This window comes from Physcomitrium patens, chromosome 9 (assembly GCF_059467195.1).
Source record: "Physcomitrium patens ecotype Gransden chromosome 9, ASM5946719v1, whole genome shotgun sequence".
Taxonomy (NCBI): Eukaryota; Viridiplantae; Streptophyta; class Bryopsida; order Funariales; family Funariaceae; genus Physcomitrium; species Physcomitrium patens.
The window spans coordinates 969,869-992,249 of record NC_143418.1 but is presented as its reverse complement, the minus strand read 5'-3'; the positions used below and the strand labels follow the sequence as shown (position 1 = coordinate 992,249).

General features: G+C 40.9%; 3 protein-coding genes across 3 annotated transcripts; 1 reads left to right on the top strand and 2 right to left on the bottom strand.

The window, feature by feature from the left end:
- The first annotated feature begins 2,844 nt into the window (after nucleotides 1-2,844).
- Nucleotides 2,845-5,569, top strand: LOC112286873 (polyphenol oxidase, chloroplastic). The gene is made up of 3 exons (XM_024529218.3): nucleotides 2,845-3,009; nucleotides 3,232-4,391; nucleotides 4,531-5,569. The coding sequence occupies exons 2-3, from the start codon at nucleotides 3,271-3,273 to the stop codon at nucleotides 5,066-5,068; spliced, it is 1,659 nt and encodes a 552-aa protein (XP_024384986.1). The 5' UTR covers nucleotides 2,845-3,009; nucleotides 3,232-3,270; the 3' UTR covers nucleotides 5,069-5,569.
- A 3,531-nt stretch (nucleotides 5,570-9,100) lies between these two features.
- On the bottom strand, nucleotides 9,101-16,564 carry LOC112286922 (uncharacterized). The gene is made up of 14 exons (XM_024529328.3): nucleotides 16,150-16,564; nucleotides 15,052-15,542; nucleotides 14,573-14,846; nucleotides 14,306-14,446; nucleotides 13,866-14,192; nucleotides 13,217-13,547; nucleotides 12,693-12,977; nucleotides 12,365-12,518; nucleotides 11,594-11,981; nucleotides 11,376-11,486; nucleotides 10,645-11,029; nucleotides 10,075-10,291; nucleotides 9,721-9,945; nucleotides 9,101-9,468 (listed from the first exon to the last, which is right to left on the bottom strand). The coding sequence occupies exons 1-14, from the start codon at nucleotides 16,510-16,512 to the stop codon at nucleotides 9,312-9,314; spliced, it is 3,849 nt and encodes a 1,282-aa protein (XP_024385096.1). The 5' UTR covers nucleotides 16,513-16,564; the 3' UTR covers nucleotides 9,101-9,311.
- Nucleotides 16,565-17,853: 1,289 nt separating this feature from the next.
- On the bottom strand, nucleotides 17,854-21,196 carry LOC112286469 (uncharacterized). Its single transcript, XM_073536057.2, has 4 exons — nucleotides 20,363-21,196; nucleotides 20,062-20,190; nucleotides 19,161-19,301; nucleotides 17,854-18,578 (listed from the first exon to the last, which is right to left on the bottom strand). Exons 1-4 carry the CDS (start codon nucleotides 20,562-20,564, stop codon nucleotides 18,274-18,276), a joined length of 777 nt encoding a protein of 258 aa, XP_073392158.1. The 5' UTR covers nucleotides 20,565-21,196; the 3' UTR covers nucleotides 17,854-18,273.
- Between the last annotated feature and the right edge of the window lie 1,185 nt (nucleotides 21,197-22,381).

Sequence of the window (22,381 nt, the reverse complement as noted above, 5' to 3'; positions counted from 1 at the left end):
ATATATATATATATATACCGTTTAATTTTAAATATGTAATTTGTTTCGTTTTGATTCTTGATCCGTTCCGAAACAGCATAATGCATCAGCACTCATCCATCCAACTATTCATCTATTCACCATTTTTCATTCATCCATACACTAGTAGCCTTGCAGAGTATCAACCCCACGATAGAATTCCAATCTAGTGAATGAGAAGAGAGGACCGCGATCGATCCCCGCCGGCCGTGTTGAATGGGCGACTCTGGTTTCGGTCAAAGCGATTTGTGAATCCGTGGGCCACGGGGATGACCGAGGTCTCCAATTTTGTCCTCCCTTTCCCGTGTGACCTGGGTTGGGCTCAAAGTCAAATACCCGAGGACCCGGAAGGTTCGCTGCAGTTCTTCTCGGACCCAAAGTCAAACTCCACAGCCTGGGTGCTTATTCGGAGTTGTCCTTTGCCACGTAGGCGAATAAAGTTACTAAAAATGAAAGAAAAACAAAGAGCAAAATAAAGTAAAATAAAAAACACGGGAAATTATATCATTACTGGTGTTGTTGCTTTCCCACTTTACAGTTTTCTAATATTAAAGCAAAGTCCTTTGCAGTAAAGAGTATCTTTATTTGGTGAAATATTATATATATATATATATATATATATATATAAAGTAGTAGATTAGAATGTATTATGTTTTAGTTGCCACTTGTTGTGCAACTGAAAACTCAGTGTGTAAGTATTTAAAATGTGTTGTTTAGGTGTGTGGATAATCCCAACTGTAAAAATATCCTCTCTTTGCTTGATCGATGAATAACGTAAAGGTGTTCTTGGAATTTAATATTTTTAATGACTTGAAAAAAATTCTAAAAATTAAATTTTATCATGATAGCTTCTTTAGCATGAGATATTCTCAATTTTTTTGCACATGGTTTATCTTTTTATTTTATTTTTATTTTTAACATCAGAGTCATTTTCTCCGTGATAGTTTTTATTTTATTTTATTTATTTATTTATTTTTCTTCCTTCAGGCAGAGTTGTTCATGAGTAGTGATTTATTGTGTTTTTTCAACAACAAATATAATTTGACTGTATTGTAGTTATGTTCAATTGAGAATGAATCGTGGAAAACCAAGGATTCTGAACCATACAGTTGAAATGATCAAATGAAATAAAAACAATTAAGCAAGTTTACAAGATCAAGACATGTATAAAATATTCAGTCTAATACAGATACTATGTTACTTGTTTCATTTCCTTTTGTTGATACATTTTAAAATTCTTAGATCTTGAGAAAAATTCATGCAGAGTTTCAGTTTAATTAATTTATTTATTTTTCAGTCATAGTTTTTTTATACGAATCATTTTTATTTCAATGCTTTTCACAATTTTTTTTGTCAACACTCCAATATATAGTCACGCTTCCACAAACTCAAACTCAACAATCATTTTCTGAAGAATAGGATTTTTTTTTTTGAAAAGCTGTAGTCGTGCAAAGTAAATGTAACGGTATAAACAAAACTAATGTAGGTTCTTTACAAAGCCTTCAGGTGAAAGCAACGGTAAAGTAGTAAATCCTTTTAATTTAAAAGATTTCAAAGTAAGTGTAGTTAGTAAATTTTTGCTATATTTGCACTAAGTAGGCTGTATGGAATGATTAATTCTATGAACGAGTGTTCAGCCTATGATCAATAATCAGCATATATTAAGAAAAGCGCCAAGTTGCAAACTTAATCCTATTGACCAAGACACAATGACATTTCCGTTGTCTTAATCATCGTCACAAAACGCCGAATATGGTCGTTGAGGAGTCTATTTGGATCATCTGTTGCAGGGCATCGTTGCAGCGGCAGAAACGTTCAATTTTTAAAGATGTCGCCAAATAGGTGCAAATAGTGCCATCGTTATGATAATGGCGTGGACCCAGTAGAAGTTTGTGTGCATTAGAAAACTGTTCAGATAGTGGAGGAATAGATCAATGGTTACGCTGGTCAAGCCAAAATCCACCCACAATGTCCAATTCGAGCTAAATTCGCTGCGGAAACCACCGAGATGCTAAAGGTTCCTGATGTTCGTGGATGTCTGGGAAAAAAAGAAGAGCAACAGAGCTCCAACTGAGAAGAGTTACAAGTGGGCTTGTGCCGTGTCAAACACCGTCCCACCATGTTGCCTGTGCACGATAAGTCTGCTGGTCTTTACTGCTCGACCTCTAAGCACTAAGGAACCCCGAATTCCACAATTACTGGTAACCAAGTCTCCCCCAAGATATGCTTGTAGCCCAGTCAACTTACGATATAATCGGTGGGAAACCGCCACCCAATTTAGTAGACTAGAGATTAGTCTGAACAACGGGTTCAGATTCTCAGGTTGTGGTCGCTGCAACATGGGTACACGGAGTACTGATGCAGGAAAATGGCATCCACTTGTAACCTGATCCGACTATCGTTCCACTCGCTCCAACCGGGAGGCTCAGATTTTCCGGGCTGCGCTTTTGACCTTGTTAGTAGAGAGGTAGACGGATACTGTCGTTGCGATCGTGAGGAGCTGTCGTATCAAAACAGGGGAAGATTAGAGACGTTGAGAAATATTTGCAGTGTGAACTTGTTGTAATTCACCGTTGCAGAGTAAAGAACACTCGGTAAACGCGGTGAAAGCACGGGAGGTGGAAACTGGAGCTGGGGCGCTGACAAAATCGATGCTGCCAAGTTGCACTGTTTTGGGCTACTGTTCGTGCGTGGATCTTGCCAGGCTGTTTTTGTATTACATGAATAATAAAGCCCAATTCTAGGGATATTACCTCACAAGTCGAATGAACCAAGGATTGGTGTATATATACCAGCAGGGCGCACTGGTATTCTCAAATTATAGCTCCATCGGTGAGGTGTCAGTTCCGCAGATGCTTTACTGGAGATGTGAAGCGGAGCTTTTCTAGGCTTCCCTATTGGGACGAACTTGAGAACGATTTGAGTGCTTCGATTGCCGTTGTCTGATGCAATTGTTGAGCGGCATAGGAACACACCTACGTCCGTATACATGTAAGTGTTGACCTCTATGATATCTTAATTGATTTCTGCACGACTAGATAGACATGCACACTCATAAGTAAGCACTTTTACAAATTCATGTCATGCACCTCAGAAAATTCCTGTTGTCCACCATCTAGGTCCATGTTGAGGACTAGGTTTGCAAACATCTGAAGTTAACTCGGTCGACACCAATCTAATATACCCCACGGCTTTCAATGGAGTTAATTGCAGTGTAGCGGGCGGAACCAGGAAAACAGATCAATAGATGCCATGGATCAATGCAGGCGCAGCCAACGACACTCCGAACCGTCGTTCTCAGCTATGAAGTGCGCTGCTCTAGTACTTGTTCTGTCGGTGAGCTTCACTCTGGTCGAGGCAACAACTGGAAAAAGCAGGGCCCTTCCTGCTGCCAATCTCCCCGAGGATTGCAACACTATTGAGCGATGCTGCATGCCAAGGCCATATACGGGAAAACCCGGAATTCGATCATTCGAGTTCCCTAAGGACCAACCCACGAGGATCCGCAAACCAGCACAACATCTCGACAAAGCCTATGTCAAGAAGCTTGAGAAGGCGTACAAGATACTCAGGGAGCTCCCAGACTCAGACCCTCGTTCCCTAAAGAATCAGATGAACCTTCATTGCTTGTACTGCGACAACGGTCTCTACTTCCCAGGTCATAAATATCCGTTGGAGGTTCATAACGGCTGGTTCTTCCTCCCATGGCACCGTATGTTCATCTACTGGCATGAGCGCATCCTGGCAAAAATACTGGACGATGAGACATTTGCGCTTCCCTACTGGAATTGGGACAACCAATCCCCGGAGCCTCCCTTTGGCAACACCATCCCGGAGATTTACGCCAACCCCAAGTCCCCGCTTTACGATGTGAACCGTAACAACTGCTCGGTGCCGCCGTTTGTCGTTGATATGGACACTAGGACCGGTTGTACCAACAAGACATCGGACTTTCTCCGAGTGCAGAACACTCGTCTAACTTACTCCCAGATCGTCCTGGGCGGTGGAACTCCCTCTCTTTTCTACGGATTGCCTTACAGAAAGGGAGATTTCGGCGGTGCAGGTTCAGGAGTCTTTGAGGATCAACCTCATGGTACCATCCACGCGTGGGTGGGCAGCGTCGATCCTCTGCCCGGACGCAGGCCCGGAGATGATATGGGGAACTTCGGCCGTTCTGCTTTCGACCCTGTATTTTATGCGCATCACACGAATACCGACCGACTTTGGGAGCTCTGGCTAACGAAAATCCCAGGCGGCCAGCGCACCCACCCCACCGACCCAGACTTTCTGAACTCAGAGTTCACGTTCTATGACGAGGACGCGAACCTCGTCAAAATGAAGGTCTCGCAAGTCCTTGACTCAAGAAAACTCAGGTACGTACATACATGTGGGCCTGGTGTTACTCCTCGAAATTAGATCCTAAATTTACATTCAGATGACCACACATAATCTTATGATGTGAAGCGGTTGTCTGAATTCACCAATTGATGATGGCTTTCTCTCTATTTATAGGTACAAATATGCGGAGATGCCAACTCCATGGATCACGAACGGACTGGAGGCCGGGAAGGAGCACACCGTCCCCCACTGCAACCCCTTGACAAAATCTCAAGTCAAGAGTCTGATTGAGGATACAAGGGTAAGCAAAGGCAACGAGACCCTGTTTGTCACTCCCATCACATTCCGCCTGAAGCGTCCGAAGCGCCGCAGCGAGGGCACGGAGGTGTTGGAAATTTCGGGCCTGTTCATCCCGAACATCACCGATCAGGTTCACGTTAAGGCCTACGTCTTCTTCCCACAGGCCGTCATCACGGACGGTCCCGTGTGCCCTGAGTTTCTAGGCACATTTAACTTCATCCCCCACATTGGCCAGGCTCTGTACAATCCTGGCCGAGTGTGGAGAGCAGCCGTGGGACCGAAGCTCAAGGCTCTCGGCCTAGACTACGTCAACCACGTGGTGTTCACAATTGTGCAGACTGGCAAGCCCCAAATGCTCAGCTTCCAGAAGGCACGGATCATCTACGACCTCAGCCCGGAGGTTACTATGTAAGCTTCGATCAGGTTTAGTGCCACGAACAATCGATCGACCTCATCAGCTATCAAATCCGGTGGTCCATTCACAGATGCTGTGGACGCCAGCCTTCTGGCGTTTTTGATTGCGAGGCCGTTGATATTCATCATCTCATGAGAGACTTTCCAGTTTAGATAATGCTGCTGCTTCGAAACGCAGCCGTCTCGACAGCGAGAAATTTGTAATTTGTCGGTAGGCTAGAAGAGTTCGGGGATTCGAGACTCGAGTGAAATGTAATAAAAGCGAGACAACGTCAACTTAGAAGAGTGAATTTCTCGGATTAGATAGGAAGAAAAATTGAAAAAAAAAAGGCAAAAAAAACTTCATGCGATGCGATGCGAGTTCTTTCTCTTGCAGAGTGTGGTTGTTCAGGTTCGCGAGTTCTCAAGTCAAGGTCTCGTCGAATCTCATGTAACTCAGTAAACCTTCATGTTCTATGTGTTTGAAGAGGCATTGAACCTCCATCTTCATAACTGAAAACGCATCTTCGCGCTTTGTCGGTACTGTTGTCGGTGCTCATTTAGTCGATGATGAATGCATGTATCATTGAAAAGTGACTCTTTTCTTGCTTTGGTTTTGAAAACACATAATCACACCTCATGATGTTTCCTGTCTGCTTGTATGCATGCTTTTCACAACCTTACCTGACGCAGAAATATTAACAGTGCTTATGTATCAGTGCTTTTATATCTCTCATTCACATGGAAATTTAGTGTGCATCCACTTAAATATCATTTTTTTGTCATTTTATGCATTATAAAACAGAAATCTTGTAATATTATTCATTAATTTGTTTTTTAGCTACATAGAAGATTCTACTCATAATCTTAAACAACAGTATATCATGTTATGATCCAGCCACACTAAATGTTATGAATAATCGTTTGTCATTTATAACAAATTTTATGATTTATTTTATTTGTTATGTGATCACTACTAGTATGCATGTGAGCAAAAACACCTACAAACTAATATTCCTATTCATTAATTCAAACTTTAGACACTCTTGAAATCACATTTATCAAAATTCAGCATTCTTTTGAATTATATTTACAAAGGAGAAATGATTATGAATATAAAAATAACAATTGAAACCTTAAAACTTCACTAATATAATTTATTTATTTATATTAAATTATTATTTCCAAGTATTTATTTGAATGTTTTTTCTATACCTTGTCAATCACATAAAATCTTATTATACAATGGATATCACAAATTTTATTTCAAATAATCAATAGCATGATAAAATTGCATTATATGTTCTATTACTTACTCTTTTAATGCATACAATAATATTCAAGATATGATGCTTCATGTTAGGAAGATTGACATACAATCTATTTTGAGTCTCAATCTTTAATTTAATATAACAAAAACAATTATCACCACATGGTAGTATAAATTGGCTTAAATTGATTAATAATCCACATAAGATAGTATAATAATGTTATGAATCACATGTAATTGAAACAAAATAAATAATAACATAGTTTAAATAAGTAAATGAATAAATAAATATGGTTGCATATCAAAGTTCTAAGTATTACTATTTGATGTAATTATTTTTAAAATAAGTTAATTTAATATAATAACCAAGCCACTTTAAATTAGGAAAAACCTTGAAATACCTAATTTAGCTTATTATAGGATCATAAAAATCTTTCATTTTAGATAAATTAAGGATGGATAAAAGTTTTCTACAAAGCCATCCAAAAACATCCATCATTGTCAAATTTGTTAGACTTTATCAAATTGCTTCCAGTACAAAATACTCTCAAGTAAGAAGTCAATAAGGCATTGCCAATACTTGTCCTTCTTTTACCTAATCATAGAGAAGTCGGATTCGATAATGTTGGTATTAAAAAACATGGAGGCTAATCTTTCACAAAACCTTTGAAGTCATTGAAACTAGTCATCATAATGAGCCCATCTGACATAAAAATCCATTTACAAATCATTGCACTTGTCAACGGCATTCTTGAAGGTAGTCTCATTGTGGTAGGCACATACTATGGCTTGGTGGTGGTTCTCAATATCTTCAATTGATTGAATGTCCCACCCAACCAATTTTAACCACATCTTAAGCCAACAAATAGAAATGCACAATAAAGACATCCGTAGCCCATACAAATTGTAGGATAAGACTTTGGAAATATTGCCATTGTAGACATTGTTGATACAATCGCATTGGGCAATAATTATAGATATATTGTCAATGAGACTAGCAAACAAGGTTGCCAATAAACAAACCATAGCCATTGCCTCACTTGCAAGTAGCATAGCTAATGTGCTCATTATTAAGCTGCCTTGGTCTTGAATAAAGACCTTTGCATTTGTGAGAGCTATACAACAAGATTTATAGATGACCAAGTTTGAAGCACCATTAGTCATAGCCAAAGTCAATATTGTACAGACCTTGTACTTTGTATAATGACACAAGCGACTAAATGAAGCCTTTGAGCTAGACTTTCAAATCATTCAAGAAGGTGCTGAGTCCTTGTAAGCATGTCACAATGGTGGATATCATTTTCTCAACATTGTTGAATGTAAGCAATACCACCTATTAAGTAGAGGGAATACATATGGGCTTCTTTTGGCCAAGATACATGCAAATCAATATACACCATTGCGGTAAAAATTTGGAAAATTTCTTCATAGACGACAACCTCGCTCCCTTGCCACAATAAGTCAAACAATTTTTTTATAGACAACCATCCTGCTTCCTTGTTGCAAAAAATTGGATAATTTTTTTATGGATGACCATTGCATGTCCACAAATTTCAGGCATGTACAATCTATCCTCGCAATGAAATTAAACTACTGATGAAGGTAAGATACAAGGTCCATAAAGATGTTGATGAATTAGTCGTCATGCAACTTAACATACTCGGCTTGGACCACCAAGTCAAATTGATATAGAACACAACACACCCAAATAACTCCATCAACACTTGCCTCAATCATCCTTGTTGCAACACTAGAAAATCGCCCTACCATCATTTGTTCGCCATCTGTATTAATTCCAATAAGTGGTGTCCTCTATTTTGGAGAAAAAAACATCCATAAGTTTTGAACTTGTAGCAAATAGCACTTTGATTGTCTTGCAATCAAAGAAAAGAATGGTAAGAAGGTAGAGGTTGTACACCTTAGTTTGATGCTCAAATTGAATTCAAAAGTCAAGGTATGAGGTGCCTTAATTTGAGCTAACATCAAGAGCAATAAGAAACACCCATTAGATGTGAAGTAGCTTTGTGATTTTCTATAGGCTCATAGTACAAACCACTCTCACAAATGAAGCAATGCAATCTTCATTGTACACATTGAAGCAACTTATGTATAACATGGTTTTAGATTATCCCACGAGATGTGCCACCATTTGAAAGAAAGCTCCACATAAGATGAAGCTGATCACGAGACAAAACAAACAAGAAGATTTAATCTCCACCTTGTACGCTTCTTGGTTCAAGTCTTTTTTTCAACCAAGCTCTACTTGGTTAACATTTGCATCTTCAAGCAGCTTAAAAATCAAGAGTGCCCATTCACATGTCAATGCAAATTCCTTGTCATTAGCATTGAATAACCTGTCACCAATTATCATATCCACAATTTTTTTTGGTTGATTGTAAATGTGAGTGCATTCTTTCTATCAAAATGAGATGCACAAGTATTGTTGAAATTCACTTGTTTGAATAACTATTTCTTTGAGGCATCAAGAAGGGCATTGTACTCTATCCATACCTTGGTATTTCACAAAGGATTTCCAAGGAGTCTACAACTCCACCATTGTGAAATTGACATGCATACCTCTCTATGTAATTGGTGTGACTGCACATCCAAAAGGAGACCTTACTTTAGGGCATCTTCTGAAATTCTAGGAAAACTAGAGCTTTTTACAGAAAAACCCTAATATAAAGTGGCCCGATAATGACACTTTCCTCATGCAAATAGAAAACTTTATGAGAACTTCAAAATTACACCATAAGCATGGACAGCAATAGAGTCAGTAAATTAGCTGTTAAATCATCTTAATATTAACAGGTATGAGGCATGTAAGTCGATCCATGTCCAAGACGAACTTAGAATCAAAGCCTAACCAAATTGTGTACTGTACGAAGTCTAGTTTTAAATAAAATCTTTCTATCCACAAATAATTTGAAACTCAGCAGTCTCCGAAAAAAAAAGTCAAAATTGAATGAAAAAGCATCTGTGATGCACCGCCTCAAGAATCGTCTTCAGCATCTTCAAGTAGGATCTCAAAAACATCAGTGCGAATTCTCAACTCTTTCTCCTTCATTATCTCTTGGAATTCAGCAAGCTGTTTCGTTGTCAAAACATCACTTAGCATTGTAAACCCGTCCAGCCATAGTTTCTTGGACCTGCAATGAACCATTCAGCCTTCGCATTTAGAACAGAAGAGTATAATAGATTGGTACTGCGTAACCAACAAAGAATCAAGTGTCCTTCGTTGTTGAAGGATACTGCGATACTAACATGCAACACCTTCCATTCACCATATTTTCTATTATTTGTACAACAGACTTGTCCAACAGGTATGTATACAACACTTTCTAATAACATATTAAAATCATCCCAAAACGGCATCTCAAAAATTGAATAAAAGGGCATACCACGGACAAGCATGTATAGCTCGGAAATAAATGCGACGTGCGCTCTCGATATTTCGATTGATTTTACATTCATAAGCAAGGTATGCGCGCCACAGTACAACAGAAGTTTGTGTAGCCTTTGTTTCTAGGGCTCGCTCAAACAAGCTTCGAATACGAGCTGCATTCCCCTCAATATTTTCGAGCTCTGTAGCGAGGGCAAATGACCACAGCAATGTTGATGGATTCCTGCAGGAGACGGCATAAACATGTTAGAAACGTGAACTGGTATAACAAAATGTCGGAATCGTGAGTGAAATTAAAAGCTTGCAGATGTAGGCAAAATCTTTTCTAACAAACCAACTTCGTTGACCATACCGTCTCGTATAATCGTCAAAATAGCGGCGCAGGTTGTATGTTGATGGCGACGACTGGACAAGCATCTCCAGAAGCACAGAATTATGTGGATATTCCGACAACCCCCTCATTGCACAGCGTCGAACCTGAGCAGGCTTTGCAGTAGGCATGCTCCTTCGTAGTAAGCCGACGTAACGTTCCATCAATGATTCACACTCTTTGCTCTCTTTCCATTTACCTGCATGGATCGGCTAAAACGTGTTCAACCTAGGTCTGGGAGGCAGGAACTGTGCATAAATACGAAACTAATCCGAAGGAATCTGGAACAATTATTGACACAGCTGACGCTTGTATCCAAGAGCTGATTGTTGGGCGGAACAACGTGAACAAATTTTCATATTTTTTAATGCGTCAGCAGAGGAAAACTATTACATTTAAATGCCTAGATAAATACATGCGATCGACTATCACGGAAACATGACTACCTTGCAAAAGTTGATTAGCATTCAGTGTAGTCTACGGAATATCCACATAATTCTGTGCTTCTGGAGAAAATTACAACCAAAAACCGAAGGCACATCGAGAGGATACCTGGAAGAGTAAAAGCAAGGCTCTCCTCAAATATAGAGACTGCAGCTTCCCAGCCCGAGCTTAATTCCTCGAACAGGGCACAACAAGCAATCACAGCCACCCCTCGCTCATCAAGGGCTCCTCCAAAAACGGGCTTCGAACCGAAAGAAGCTGTGTCCCGTACATACGTTCGTCCCCTACGTACATTTTGAAGATGCTGTTGAAATCCTAATTTTGCCTTCAAAATTAAGGTAGGTGAGATTGGATCTTCTAAATTAGCTGAAGGAGTGTACGGTATTCCGGATCCAAAGTGGCACAAAACATACAAAGCACGAGTCTTGGATCCATGAGTCACTTCCATGTCTGCGCATGCCAAAAATAGGAAGGGAGCGTCCTCTTGTATCTCCTGCATAGTTCGAAATTGTGTGAGGATTTCATTTTCCTCTACACCTTCATAAATACTTCAACTAGTTCGAGCTAAAAGTGAATCCACTTCTGTTAATTCTAATGAAGACTTCCTTGGATGTTTATCAGAATTGGTATCCTCGTCTATCCTAGACATGTGCATGTAGGTGAAATATATTTTTGTTGGAGACCAGATACCAAATCCACTCATTTTCCACCAATCTCAATCTTGTGAATAAAACAAACTTACGTATGTGAGGAAGAAATTACAACCTCCTTAATAAGTAATTAAATGTATATAAATAATTAATAATTTCAAGATAGGGGGAGATGGCATGGTACCATACATTTTGTAGAGCTGGAAGGGAGGCAAGAGTTGTATCAAGGACTTTTCTTGCAGTGTCCATGTGACCCGAGGCCCCTTCTACCAAAGCATACGAAGTCCATAACGAAATATCCTGTAGACAATCCATAAGATTCAACTCAGGGTATTCTGATAGCCTGAACTACCTCATTATCAGTTAGTTTGTTAAAAATGCCAACTGGATACTTGTAAGAAGAATACCTGACGATGGATCTTCAGAAGCCTCTTCGCTATATTACGAGAAGTTTTCACCCCATTGTCCGATGCTAAACACTGGACAACTAGCAGCGTTTCGGTAAGGTCCCAGTGCCTCCTTTCTAGAGAATTGGAAAAGCTTGACTGAAGAAGCAGTAATGCGTTGCAGACGAATTGAGTTCGATCAAAGCTCTCTAGAAACCACTCTGGTTCTCCAACCAAAGTTTTTAAAATCGTTTCCCCTCGTCTCACTTCCTGACTTTCTCTGTTTCCAACTACATATTGCGATACATTACTACCAACGGATCTGATTCCTCGCAATCTGCTTAAAGGACATGTCAAAGACTCCAGTCCTTCAATGCCTTGTTGTAAGCTGAAGTCATTACTAGAACACCTACAGAGCAACAAAAAAGCACATTATTTGATCCATAAATCCCATAAGGCATATTACTCGAGCACTTTAACTCAATCTTGTCGAATCCTCAATTACCCCCATTCTTCTTTCTACCACAAGCGAAATGTTTAACTCAAACTTGTTTGAGAAACTCTTTTCCTTGAAGTAGAATAATCAGACTACCGTTACAGGTTCTCAGCTTACGAAAGAGACCACCTAGGGTAATGACTACCTCCAAAGCATCCTCGCTCTCAGTGTCAAAAGCTATATGTAATACTTAGACAAGCAGTCAAGACAGCCCCAAGCTGGTCGAAATCAAAATAAACACGTAGAAATCACGGAAACTGGCTAAGTAACAAAAGTCAGAAGAAAAAGAAACTCACCAATTGGTAAGAGGTATGTTACAAAACTCCAGAAAATGCCCAATCAAGCGGCACCATGCCTGTACAGAAGAGATAGAAACAAGAGTGTCTCTGACATCTTCAAACATTATCACCCTCGCTAGCTGCTCATCCTCCTCATCACTCTCCATTAGTGCTGCCAAGTAAGCAATCATGCACATTAATTCCACTTAAGCTTGAGATAGTACAGAAAATTTCGCAAGCAATATGTTGCACTCCCAATAACAAATAACAATAACTAACACTAACAAATATGGCAGATAAGTTGATTAAATTGTGCTCTGAACTTGATCAGGGGAATAATGCCTACCGTGGATAGGTAACCACTGCTCACAGGCTCGCTTTCTCTCCTCCGTTGCCCATCGTAGCCAGACCTCAGAATCTGTGACTTCCAACTCTTTTCCGGCATCCATGGAACTTATCCCAAGCTTAGCTAGCAATGTAGCTTCGTCTTCATCACTTTCAACTCCCTCTATCTCGTCCTGATCCCTTTCCTCACTTGAAGTGTCTCCATTCTTGCCAGCATTGGCCGCACTATCCGTCATCTTAACATCAATACCGGACATTACTGGCTCAGACCATCCTGTCCACCCTCCTACACAAAGAACCAATTATATGTGAACATACTCCCAGCAATCCAGTTTGCTAATGAAGAACATTTTGATAGCAAACAGGAACTTATTAAATAGTGACGGTTGAGTAAATAAATGATAGTTTTTCAAATAAACTCAGGATATCCTACAGGTAAAATCCTCCTTCCGCTGTTGTTTCTCCCATACCATTAAAACAATTCTCAACAATACCGATAGTGATGCTTGAGAAGTTTTAGAGTACCTGGTGCTTGCTCTTCCTGCTCAGCCTCCTGTGCTCGAGCTTTTTGAAATTGCTCCTCTTCCTTTTCCAGCCATAAAGCCCATCCCAATGCACCCTCTTCCCCTATTCTAGGGGCTTGACTGTCCCAAAATGCCTCAAAGAGCCTCCGCTTATTGTTCTCAGTCGTCTGAATGAGAGGAACAAATAAAGAGTACTCCATAGCTGCCTGAAATATGGCGAGTCCCAACTCGGCATGACCAGTCTGTAGCTCAAAGCGACATCTGTCTGCCAATATGGATACCATGGCTAGCTCAGCATCTTTAATAACGGTATCCCTCTCATCTCCATTTTTCTGCGAATTCATCAATTATGAATGAGCATACATCCTCAGTTTTCTAATTTACAACTTATTTAAATTATTTCTGATTTACAACTTGCACGTTTCACAGCATCCCAATTTAAGGTCCGCTCAAAGAACAGCACTCACTTTCAATTTCAAAATCTTTAGCAGGCAAAGCAGATAACAATGCCCAAGTCATGGACACCTTTGAAATACCAGGTGCCTGCTGTGACCATGATCTTGAGGTATTCACGTAGATTAAGGAGCATGAAAGTTACTTTCATTTGGGTCTTTCATCATGCAGGAGAGAAAAGCGCCAACTCCACTCACCAGTCGATCACGTGTCGCAGTCAGAGAACCAAGTGCTTGAACATACACTGAGCGTACAGTCGCGACAGAGAAGAGCGAGAACTGTGAACAAACGAACTGCAAAAAATTCTTCCAAAATCGGTAGCTTCCTGACAGTAAGATTGCCGCCTTCTCCCACTTAGCAAGCATCTCCGGAACAGTGTCACGAAGCCTGCAGGACTCTAAATACAACAGTGTTAATTGCAGACTGTCTGGATGATGCTCTAGTGCTTTCTCCAACACAGATATCTTCTTTTCCACAGCTTGTTGCTTGACACCCTTTCTCTGCGCCATATGTACTAACTCATCCTGCCAAGCCGAAAAAAATTTGTTAGTTCAATACCATGAGTAATATTTGAAGCTTCTAAGTAATAAACAATCTGTGATGGAATATTGCATAATAGAAAGGAAATGCAGGCAACCTGAAACTTGGCAAACTCGAGCCACGAATTTTCATCATCAGGCCGCTCCCGGGTTAAAGAGTTAAACTCCCTTGTTCGTCGAATAATATAATCATTCCAGCTTTCTCCCTCTTCTTGCTCATCCTCGTCTCCTACATCTTTCTGAAATTTGTCGAGCACGCATCGCCATCAGAGCACAAATAGCAGCAAAACATGAGGCAATTCACATTATTCAGAGCATTTCATCCTTTCAAGTGGTCTCACTCATTCACGCAGTTAAACGAATACCTTCTTAATATCCTTCTCCTCGAGCGGAATAAATGTATCAAGATCCTGGCGACTGTTGAATGTAGCTGCGGAAGGTCTTAGGGAATGTATTCGAATGCGCCGAAGATCGCGCCTTGTCTCCAGTGCCATGGCTTCGCCAGACCAATAGCGATACGCTTTATTTTCTTGCACATCACCGTCAGGCTCTGGCACATCCAAATATGTGGCGTATCTTTTCTTTGTGCCCTCTTCACCTCTATCAACCTGCTGCCGAACATACCTTGCAATATCCATTCTGGTAACCAGCGAACACAATCAGGATAATTTCCAATCCCTTTGATGATGCTTAATGATGAACCCTCTACAATCGGATTTTCAAGTCTCTCAATACGCTCACAGTTTCATTAACGCTATGTCTAATTGTTTTTGGTTGAAACATAATAGACTTGTGTATATTATTCGTCTATATCCCTGATCTCGATGTAGATGGCAGTGCGTACCTGTAGAGAGAGCCAAATGCCAAGTTATCGCGGTCTCCCCGAGTATCCACAAAATACTCTTTCGGTAAACTAACTTTTCCATCAGCCCAGGTTTTCACGACAGCTTTTCTGTCAACTGATTGATCTAGAGTGCCAATCTGCAACTCATCCCCAGTTCGTTTCCGTTCCTTCCGCTTCTTCCTCTCCTCCTTGCGCCTCTTTCGTCGCTTCTCCTTTCGTCTCTTACGTCGAGATTTCTCTCCTTCGTCTTCCTTGCTGAGGTCTGAGTCCGAGGTGGAACTTGCTGTCTCGGTCCCAAGTTCAGCCCTGAATCTTTCCCTCACTGCTCCTTTGCCCTCCTTTTCCTCAATTTCGTCCAGGATATCCCTCCCATAAGGATGTTTGTTACCTTTGCTAGCTAAGGAGTTGAGGGGAGGAGGTAGTAAATTTTCAGAGAAACTCGAATTGGATAACCATGAAGGTGCACCCCCTGGAGTCTGTTTAGAGCCAACCTGAATGGCAATATTCCAAAAGTCATGAACGATACCGCACTTCTTTGAATTGTCACCAAGTCGGCTATGGCTATTACTGGCCACTGTAAAATTTTGCATCATAAAAAAAATTCTTCTCAAACAATATTGATACTTAAACAGACTGGACGGCTCATCAAGAGTTTGTATGACTAGGTCGAAATTGCGAATCCTTATCTAAACCTAGAGTCGGAACCTAAGAAATGGTCGAGAATTGAGTTTAAGATACATATGAAAAGCCTCAATCACACAGTAGTGTAATTTCAAAAAACATTTCAACTGCATGTCACGTTCGGATTTTGCCTTCACGAATGAGCGTCTTTCATTACACAAGCGGATTACACAGACGACTTCTCGGAGATAGGTAATTCGAATCGGAAATTTGAATTTTTCGCTCAATTGCACATTGTAGGGTTGCGATTGGCTCGGTCGATCGTGTCTAAATTGAAATATCTACACCAACGACGAAATCGTTCAAACGAGCTTCCAAATTTCCACACGGAACATCCGTGACGCACACATACACCCGAACTCCCATAATGTGACCTAAACCATTGCAATCCAAAAAATAACCATAAGGATCACTCACATTCCCCAAGCTCGGAAACAGGGATGGAACAGGACGAGGCGCAGGAGGTGGAGCGAAAGAGGTAGGAAATGAAGAGAACTTCGCTTGGAAAGGACCAGTAGGAGCAGTAGCAGCAGCGCTCTCGCCCGCTGCAAATTCACTGATGCCCGTCGTCGAGCTCACTGAGGCGCTGTTCACAGAGACGGAGGCTTCTCTAGCTTCTTCTTCGGCCCCTCCCGATGTTGCCACTACTACTTCTGCTGCTGATTCTTCTTCTGCTGCTACTGATTCTTCTTCTGCTGCTTCTGCTTCTTCTTCTTGCCCTCCATCGACCTCCTCCGCCATGGAGGAGGCAGTTGGTCCTGCCCCGGGGAGGTCCGCCATAGCTCCTGTTTCCAATCTACGAAACAGGGAGAGGAAAGAAGAAAACGACTCTTCGGAGCCTACACTGGGGCTCGGCACACACACTCCAAAAGTTCTAACGAACGAACGAAAATAAGCATGCTGACGAACGAATGAGCAGACAAACGAGAGGATAACGATGCTGACAAAGGAACGCGAGAACGAAATACGAACGTCGACGAACGGACGAAAAATTAACCTGTGATGAGTGAGGATTATTGAAAGAATAACCTTTACAATTTCAAAGCTGAAAGAATATTCAAAACGTTTTCTGATAGGGAGAGGTGATACCCTTAACGGAGGAAAACATTAGAATGACTCAAATAATTTAACATTTACCACCCCAATAAAAAAATATGAATTTTATATTAAAAACTCATTCATTCAATATTATTCTAAAACATTAAATTTTATAGAATTTAAAATATTTTCTGAATAACATTTTTCTGGCACATAATATTTTTTAAAATCCAACCTATATCAAAAAAAATTACAGATGTATTCTTTCTTTATTGTTTTTGGATTTTAGACAAATATATCTATACATTCAAAAGGTTGTAGAAAGTTTTAAGATGTTTGGGTAGAAAAAACACCAAAATATGCTTGCATATACATATGTACGTATATGAATTTTATCTGTATCTTATTATATATGAATATAATAATAATAAAAATAATGAATCATCTTTTATTTAAAAAAAAGGCCAGTCTATTGATCAACTTTGCTTCTTTTTCTTTTCTTTTTTTTTTTTTTTTTTTTGATAATATACCCACAAAAATAATTATAGATAGAACTATCAGTTACTCAAATGGAGTAGGAACGTCATCGAATGCCTATTTACTTTGTCAATACTATGTACAATGTGTAGTCCAATCTTTTACTGCCTTAGTTAGTGTATGCAAGTGCAAATATGATTGTTAATTGAAGTAATATAAAAATTGGAAAAAAATATACATTTGAATAGGAAAAATAAAAACATAAATAAACGACCACAGTTTATGTAATGTGGCTACTTAAATGAAATTTAAAATTCTAGGAATCTATTTCTGATTAAATAATAAATAATAGTAATAAAAATCGATCAATTTTTCAGAAGCAGGAAAGAGAAAACAAATGCAAAAAATTAACGTACAAATTTACTTAAAACATTTGAATAACATTTCCAAAATTTCTATTATCATCCATCCGTCTGTCCACCCAATAATTGCAACTTGTGTGAATGATGCAAAAATCTTTCCAAATCCAACAAAACATTCAACACCTGTCATAATGAATTCGACAGACTCCACTCAAGAGAGATTTTTATCATTTAGCATTGAGAATTGAGAGGAATGAGTTGATAGGTTAAACGTTTTAGGCACAAATAGTTCAAAAAGCCTCACCACACAATCCGTAATAATTCACAGGACAGTAACCAATTTCAAATCCTACTCTATTAGCAGAACCCAGGTCCCTCGCAACGAAGGTTTCTCAAAGGTCCATCACTGCTCCTCTCAATCATATCATCAATACCAAATTATGAGTCTGAGCGTCTCTGTGGCCATTCCTGGTTGTCTCTGTTCCAGCATACTGTACGCAATGTAAAGTATTCATGCCAGATCCAGTCAGAACTTGTCACAGAAAGCAATCAACAAAGATCAGACAGAACTGGAGCCGAGCAATAAGGATGGTCATATACTCATTCCAGGGAGCTTGGTGTGTTCCCAGATCATGTTATCCTTCTGAACCACAAGGGTTGTGTCTCATCTACAGAACCTGGCAGATCGGACTTGGAGTGGGTACATGAAGGAGTTGGCATACTGAAACTGAATGATGGTGCTGTGTCCCAGAGGACGACCACCATTCACCAGACAGTCGTCGTATGAAACGCGTTGGAATACATTGGGATTGGGAGGAGGGGATGATGCAAACCAGCCGCAGTACACGTGAATATCTGCGGGTGCACAATCAGACATACATGTGTTGACTATCTGGACACTGAATCGAGGAATCCCCGGAGACCCATCGCGTCTTTGAGTTATGCTGATGTCTTTGTTGGTGCATTCATCTGCCATATACACGACATACACAGGCAACTGATCATTTTCTTAGTTGATAAGAAGCACCAAGTGTCCCGCATTCTAAAACCTGTCATCCAGGTTAGATATATTGACTTCTCCTAACGCCGCCTAGGGATTTTGTTAACAAAAACTAGTAGATGTAAATCTGGAAAGGATACACAAAGGAATTCGCAGATGTGAATGTCACTATCTGGTCGTTCTTGAGAGGTTTCCCTTCATTCATGAGGTAATCATTATATGCGAGTCGCTGGAAAGTGTTAAGAATTACTAATAAGGCTGACGGAAACCAACCACAGATCACACCCACTTGTGACGGAGTACAGTCAGACATGCAAGTATTCACTATCTGTACGAATTAGCGGGGTATGCCAGAAGAACCATCAGGAGCCTAGAAAATGCTAATGTCTTTGTTGGTTCATACATCTGTAATAACGCCACACATGCACTAACATTATTACCCCGCTCATAAAGCCAACCTGTAGCAGTCTAACAGATGTCAAAAAATTTCGCCTCTGCGAACACCTATGTATACCACCGACTCAAAAGCCCAATGAGGATGGTATACTTACTAGCTGGGATCAACATCCGCCGATTAGAACTTGAGATTCCTCCAAAATTTTCATTACGTGGATGAAGCAAGGCCCTCTCAAGTGAAGTATCTGGCAGCTCGAAGTGAAAAACTTTGGATGAGTCGTGGGCGCTCCCCGTACCTGAATGTGAGCCAGGCACAGTACCTTAGACACAGTCTCATAGCTGCAATGTTAATAATGACTGGAGGCCTCACCTCAGAATGGGCCTGACCAGACTGAATTTTATAACTAGCGTGTGTAGCCAGTGCGTATCTTGCTTTCGTTTTCTCGAGCAGCAAGGAATGATGAAGAGCTGCTAGCATGTTACTAACAGCTCATAGCTAACTGTGTGGTTCGGTTCAATATACATCACGGTACTCATTGAATCTGTAGGTGCGCATCCTGACAGCAACTCATGTGGTCCTTTCCTACAATTTTCATTAAAGATAAACACCAATAGATAGATTATTACAGTGTGACCGGAAGCTACAGCGAAGTGATCCACTTCACAGTACCTTACATCCCGAAGATCTATACAATTGAAGGCTGAAGACATAAATAAAATCTTATGGAACATCTCACTTTAAGTCCAAATCAAATACAGTCTAACTCACATGAGATATCAGTGTCAATGAGAGGCCTCAACTAACTTTTGGATATCAGTGTGACGACATTATGAAGTCGAGGTGTTTCCAGAGATGGTTCAGTGACACAGTTATCAGTATGGCAAGTTCAAACTTACTTCTCGGTTCCAACTAAAGCACTGGTGCACTGAGACAAATTGATAGCTTCGTTTGTAGTTGGAAATAGCACCTTACTAAAATTTCATTGAAATATAACTGAAGGTTTCTTGAATCGATCTCCTGGTCATATCACGAAGTCAAGATGGAAGACTCTTTACCTCGAAGGAACTTGCGATTCCAAAATTTTAGCCTGCCCTCAGCATCTCCTCGCTCCTGTTCATTGTTGAGATCAGCGTCGTGCTCGCTCCTAACGTGACTGTCATGAGACTCAAGGATGCTCGCCAAGTCTGTAATGTCAAGAAGTTGTGTCTATGCGTTAATCCACAAAGCATTGATAGAGTTTTCTCATCATAGATTCACGTATACCAAAGCACCGCCAACTCATCAAACCCGGTCTGCACAAACAAGACCTCATAGGCCACTCTGAATCAATATGCGAAACGCGGATGCAAGGCCAACCTGCTTGTGTCGCCTTTACATAAATGAAAAGAGGCCAGTGAAAGAGTAAAATGCTGATAACAGCGAGAGTGAAGGCGCGCCGAGAGCACAATCCAAGACGGCGTCGAGTAGCATTCTTGAACTGCAAAGTGTTGATCGACTTTGACAACACTGTTTGCAACGGCGCTAATGTGCGGGCAGTCAGGCTGCAAGCGCATGGCATACTGCAGCGAATTTAGAAGCCCAATCATTTCCTCGTGTTGCTATTATTCCAATCGTTGAGCTTTCTCCAGCTCAACACTCGCTGCATCCAGTCTGCACAACTGGTACATTCTAATGACTCATTCACAAAACAACCTGCAGACACGGGTACAGTCTAGTAACACCAGATGCTTGCCAACACAGCCAGCCTGACGAGCGACACCAATTTATAGCCTACTATACTGCGCAAATTCACCGACAGGCCAACGTGTAATTGATCTCACAGATTTGAGCAACGCTCTGACACAAACAGCCTGAAGCGACTCTCGTGTTTTCTTCACCAACTCGTGCTGCAGAAAAGATCCGCGGCCGAGTGGCTTCTGCAGTTTAGTTCAACAACTCGCTTCGCAACAGCAGGTTCCGACTCCAGAAAGAAACTGAACCTGCTGCCTGAGAAGTTTAGGTTAGCCCTCCCACACAAACCAAGAAGCTCCCCCCTCAAGTTTGTACACCGCTCGACTTCGTGTCGATCACATTAGAAACGCCAGCTATCAGCAAAAATCTTCGAAAAAATCCGACTACGTCCTTGCTTAGGACAATCATACATAGTAGAGCTCCACCCCGAGGTGAAAGGTGCAAGGCGTGGAGGAGTCAGTAAACGAAGAGGACGACGATCAGACGGGCCGGGTCTACATAGCGCGGGTACGGCCTCACCCACCCAGCCCGGGCCAACTCTGCCCGCCTCGATTGCGCAGGCAAGGGGCTAGAGCCTCCCATTTGGATGAATGATGAATACTTATCATCCATAATCTGTTCATCCACTCGTGCAAACTTGAACAGCAACATATGAAGCAGGCAGAGTTTGAATTGGTTGAAGTGGAAGGGACGATCCTCACTAGGTTCTTTGTGCAACGATCTGCGTTGAAGAATACGAGCATCGTTACAGAAAACACCAATCTAATGCACATTGGTGAAGGCTAAGTACCCAGTTGACGTTATGGAAAGTCGGTGATATTCCTGGAACTAATTGCAGGTTTTGTAGACAAGGTCATAGTTCGGTTGCAGGTTGATGATGGAGGGCGAGCGGAGTAAGACGATCACCAATGAGAGTGAGAGCGAAAGCGCTCCCTCAGAATAGCTCAGCGCGATCCTAACCCACACGATTACCCCGAACAATAAACAGTTTCCTCGACATTGCGTTGTTTCCGTTGAATTTTGAAGTATCCAAGGTTGCACTAAGTATCATCCTCGAGGAAAGAACTATTTGACACATAAGATTCATTAGCGTGATTTTCATCTCCTCGAAATGCTCTTGACATATCAAAAACACCCTGCACAGCTTCACACATTCAAGTTCAACAGGTGATGCAGAGAGTGGCAGGGAACGCCAATGCCATTCATGCTGGAAAATAATTCTCAACTTTTTGCGAGACAGCGTCCACCTGGCCTCAGCATGGAAGAAGTGAGATTAGTAATAGAGAAGAGACCCATGATCAAATTACTGCATAACAGTGTTGCTTTACAATTGCAGATCCCAATACTTGAAGCAGTCCATATTTCATGTATGTTGTCATCACGACGAGTGCAAGCAACAGATTCATTATTCTCGACACAAATACATGACGACTCGAGACTCGAAGTAAAGAGAGCAGATCCATCGAGAACGCCATGCGCAATGACGCTCCAAGCCCAAAATTGGATATGAGAAGCGTAATAACTGGATATGAGATGATAAAGCGACAATAAACACAAGTTTATGTGTGGTGCTCTGCAGTAGCTTTGCTAAAACAAGAAAGAAGAAGAAGCTGATATGATACTGGTCAGAGCAGAAGAGGAACA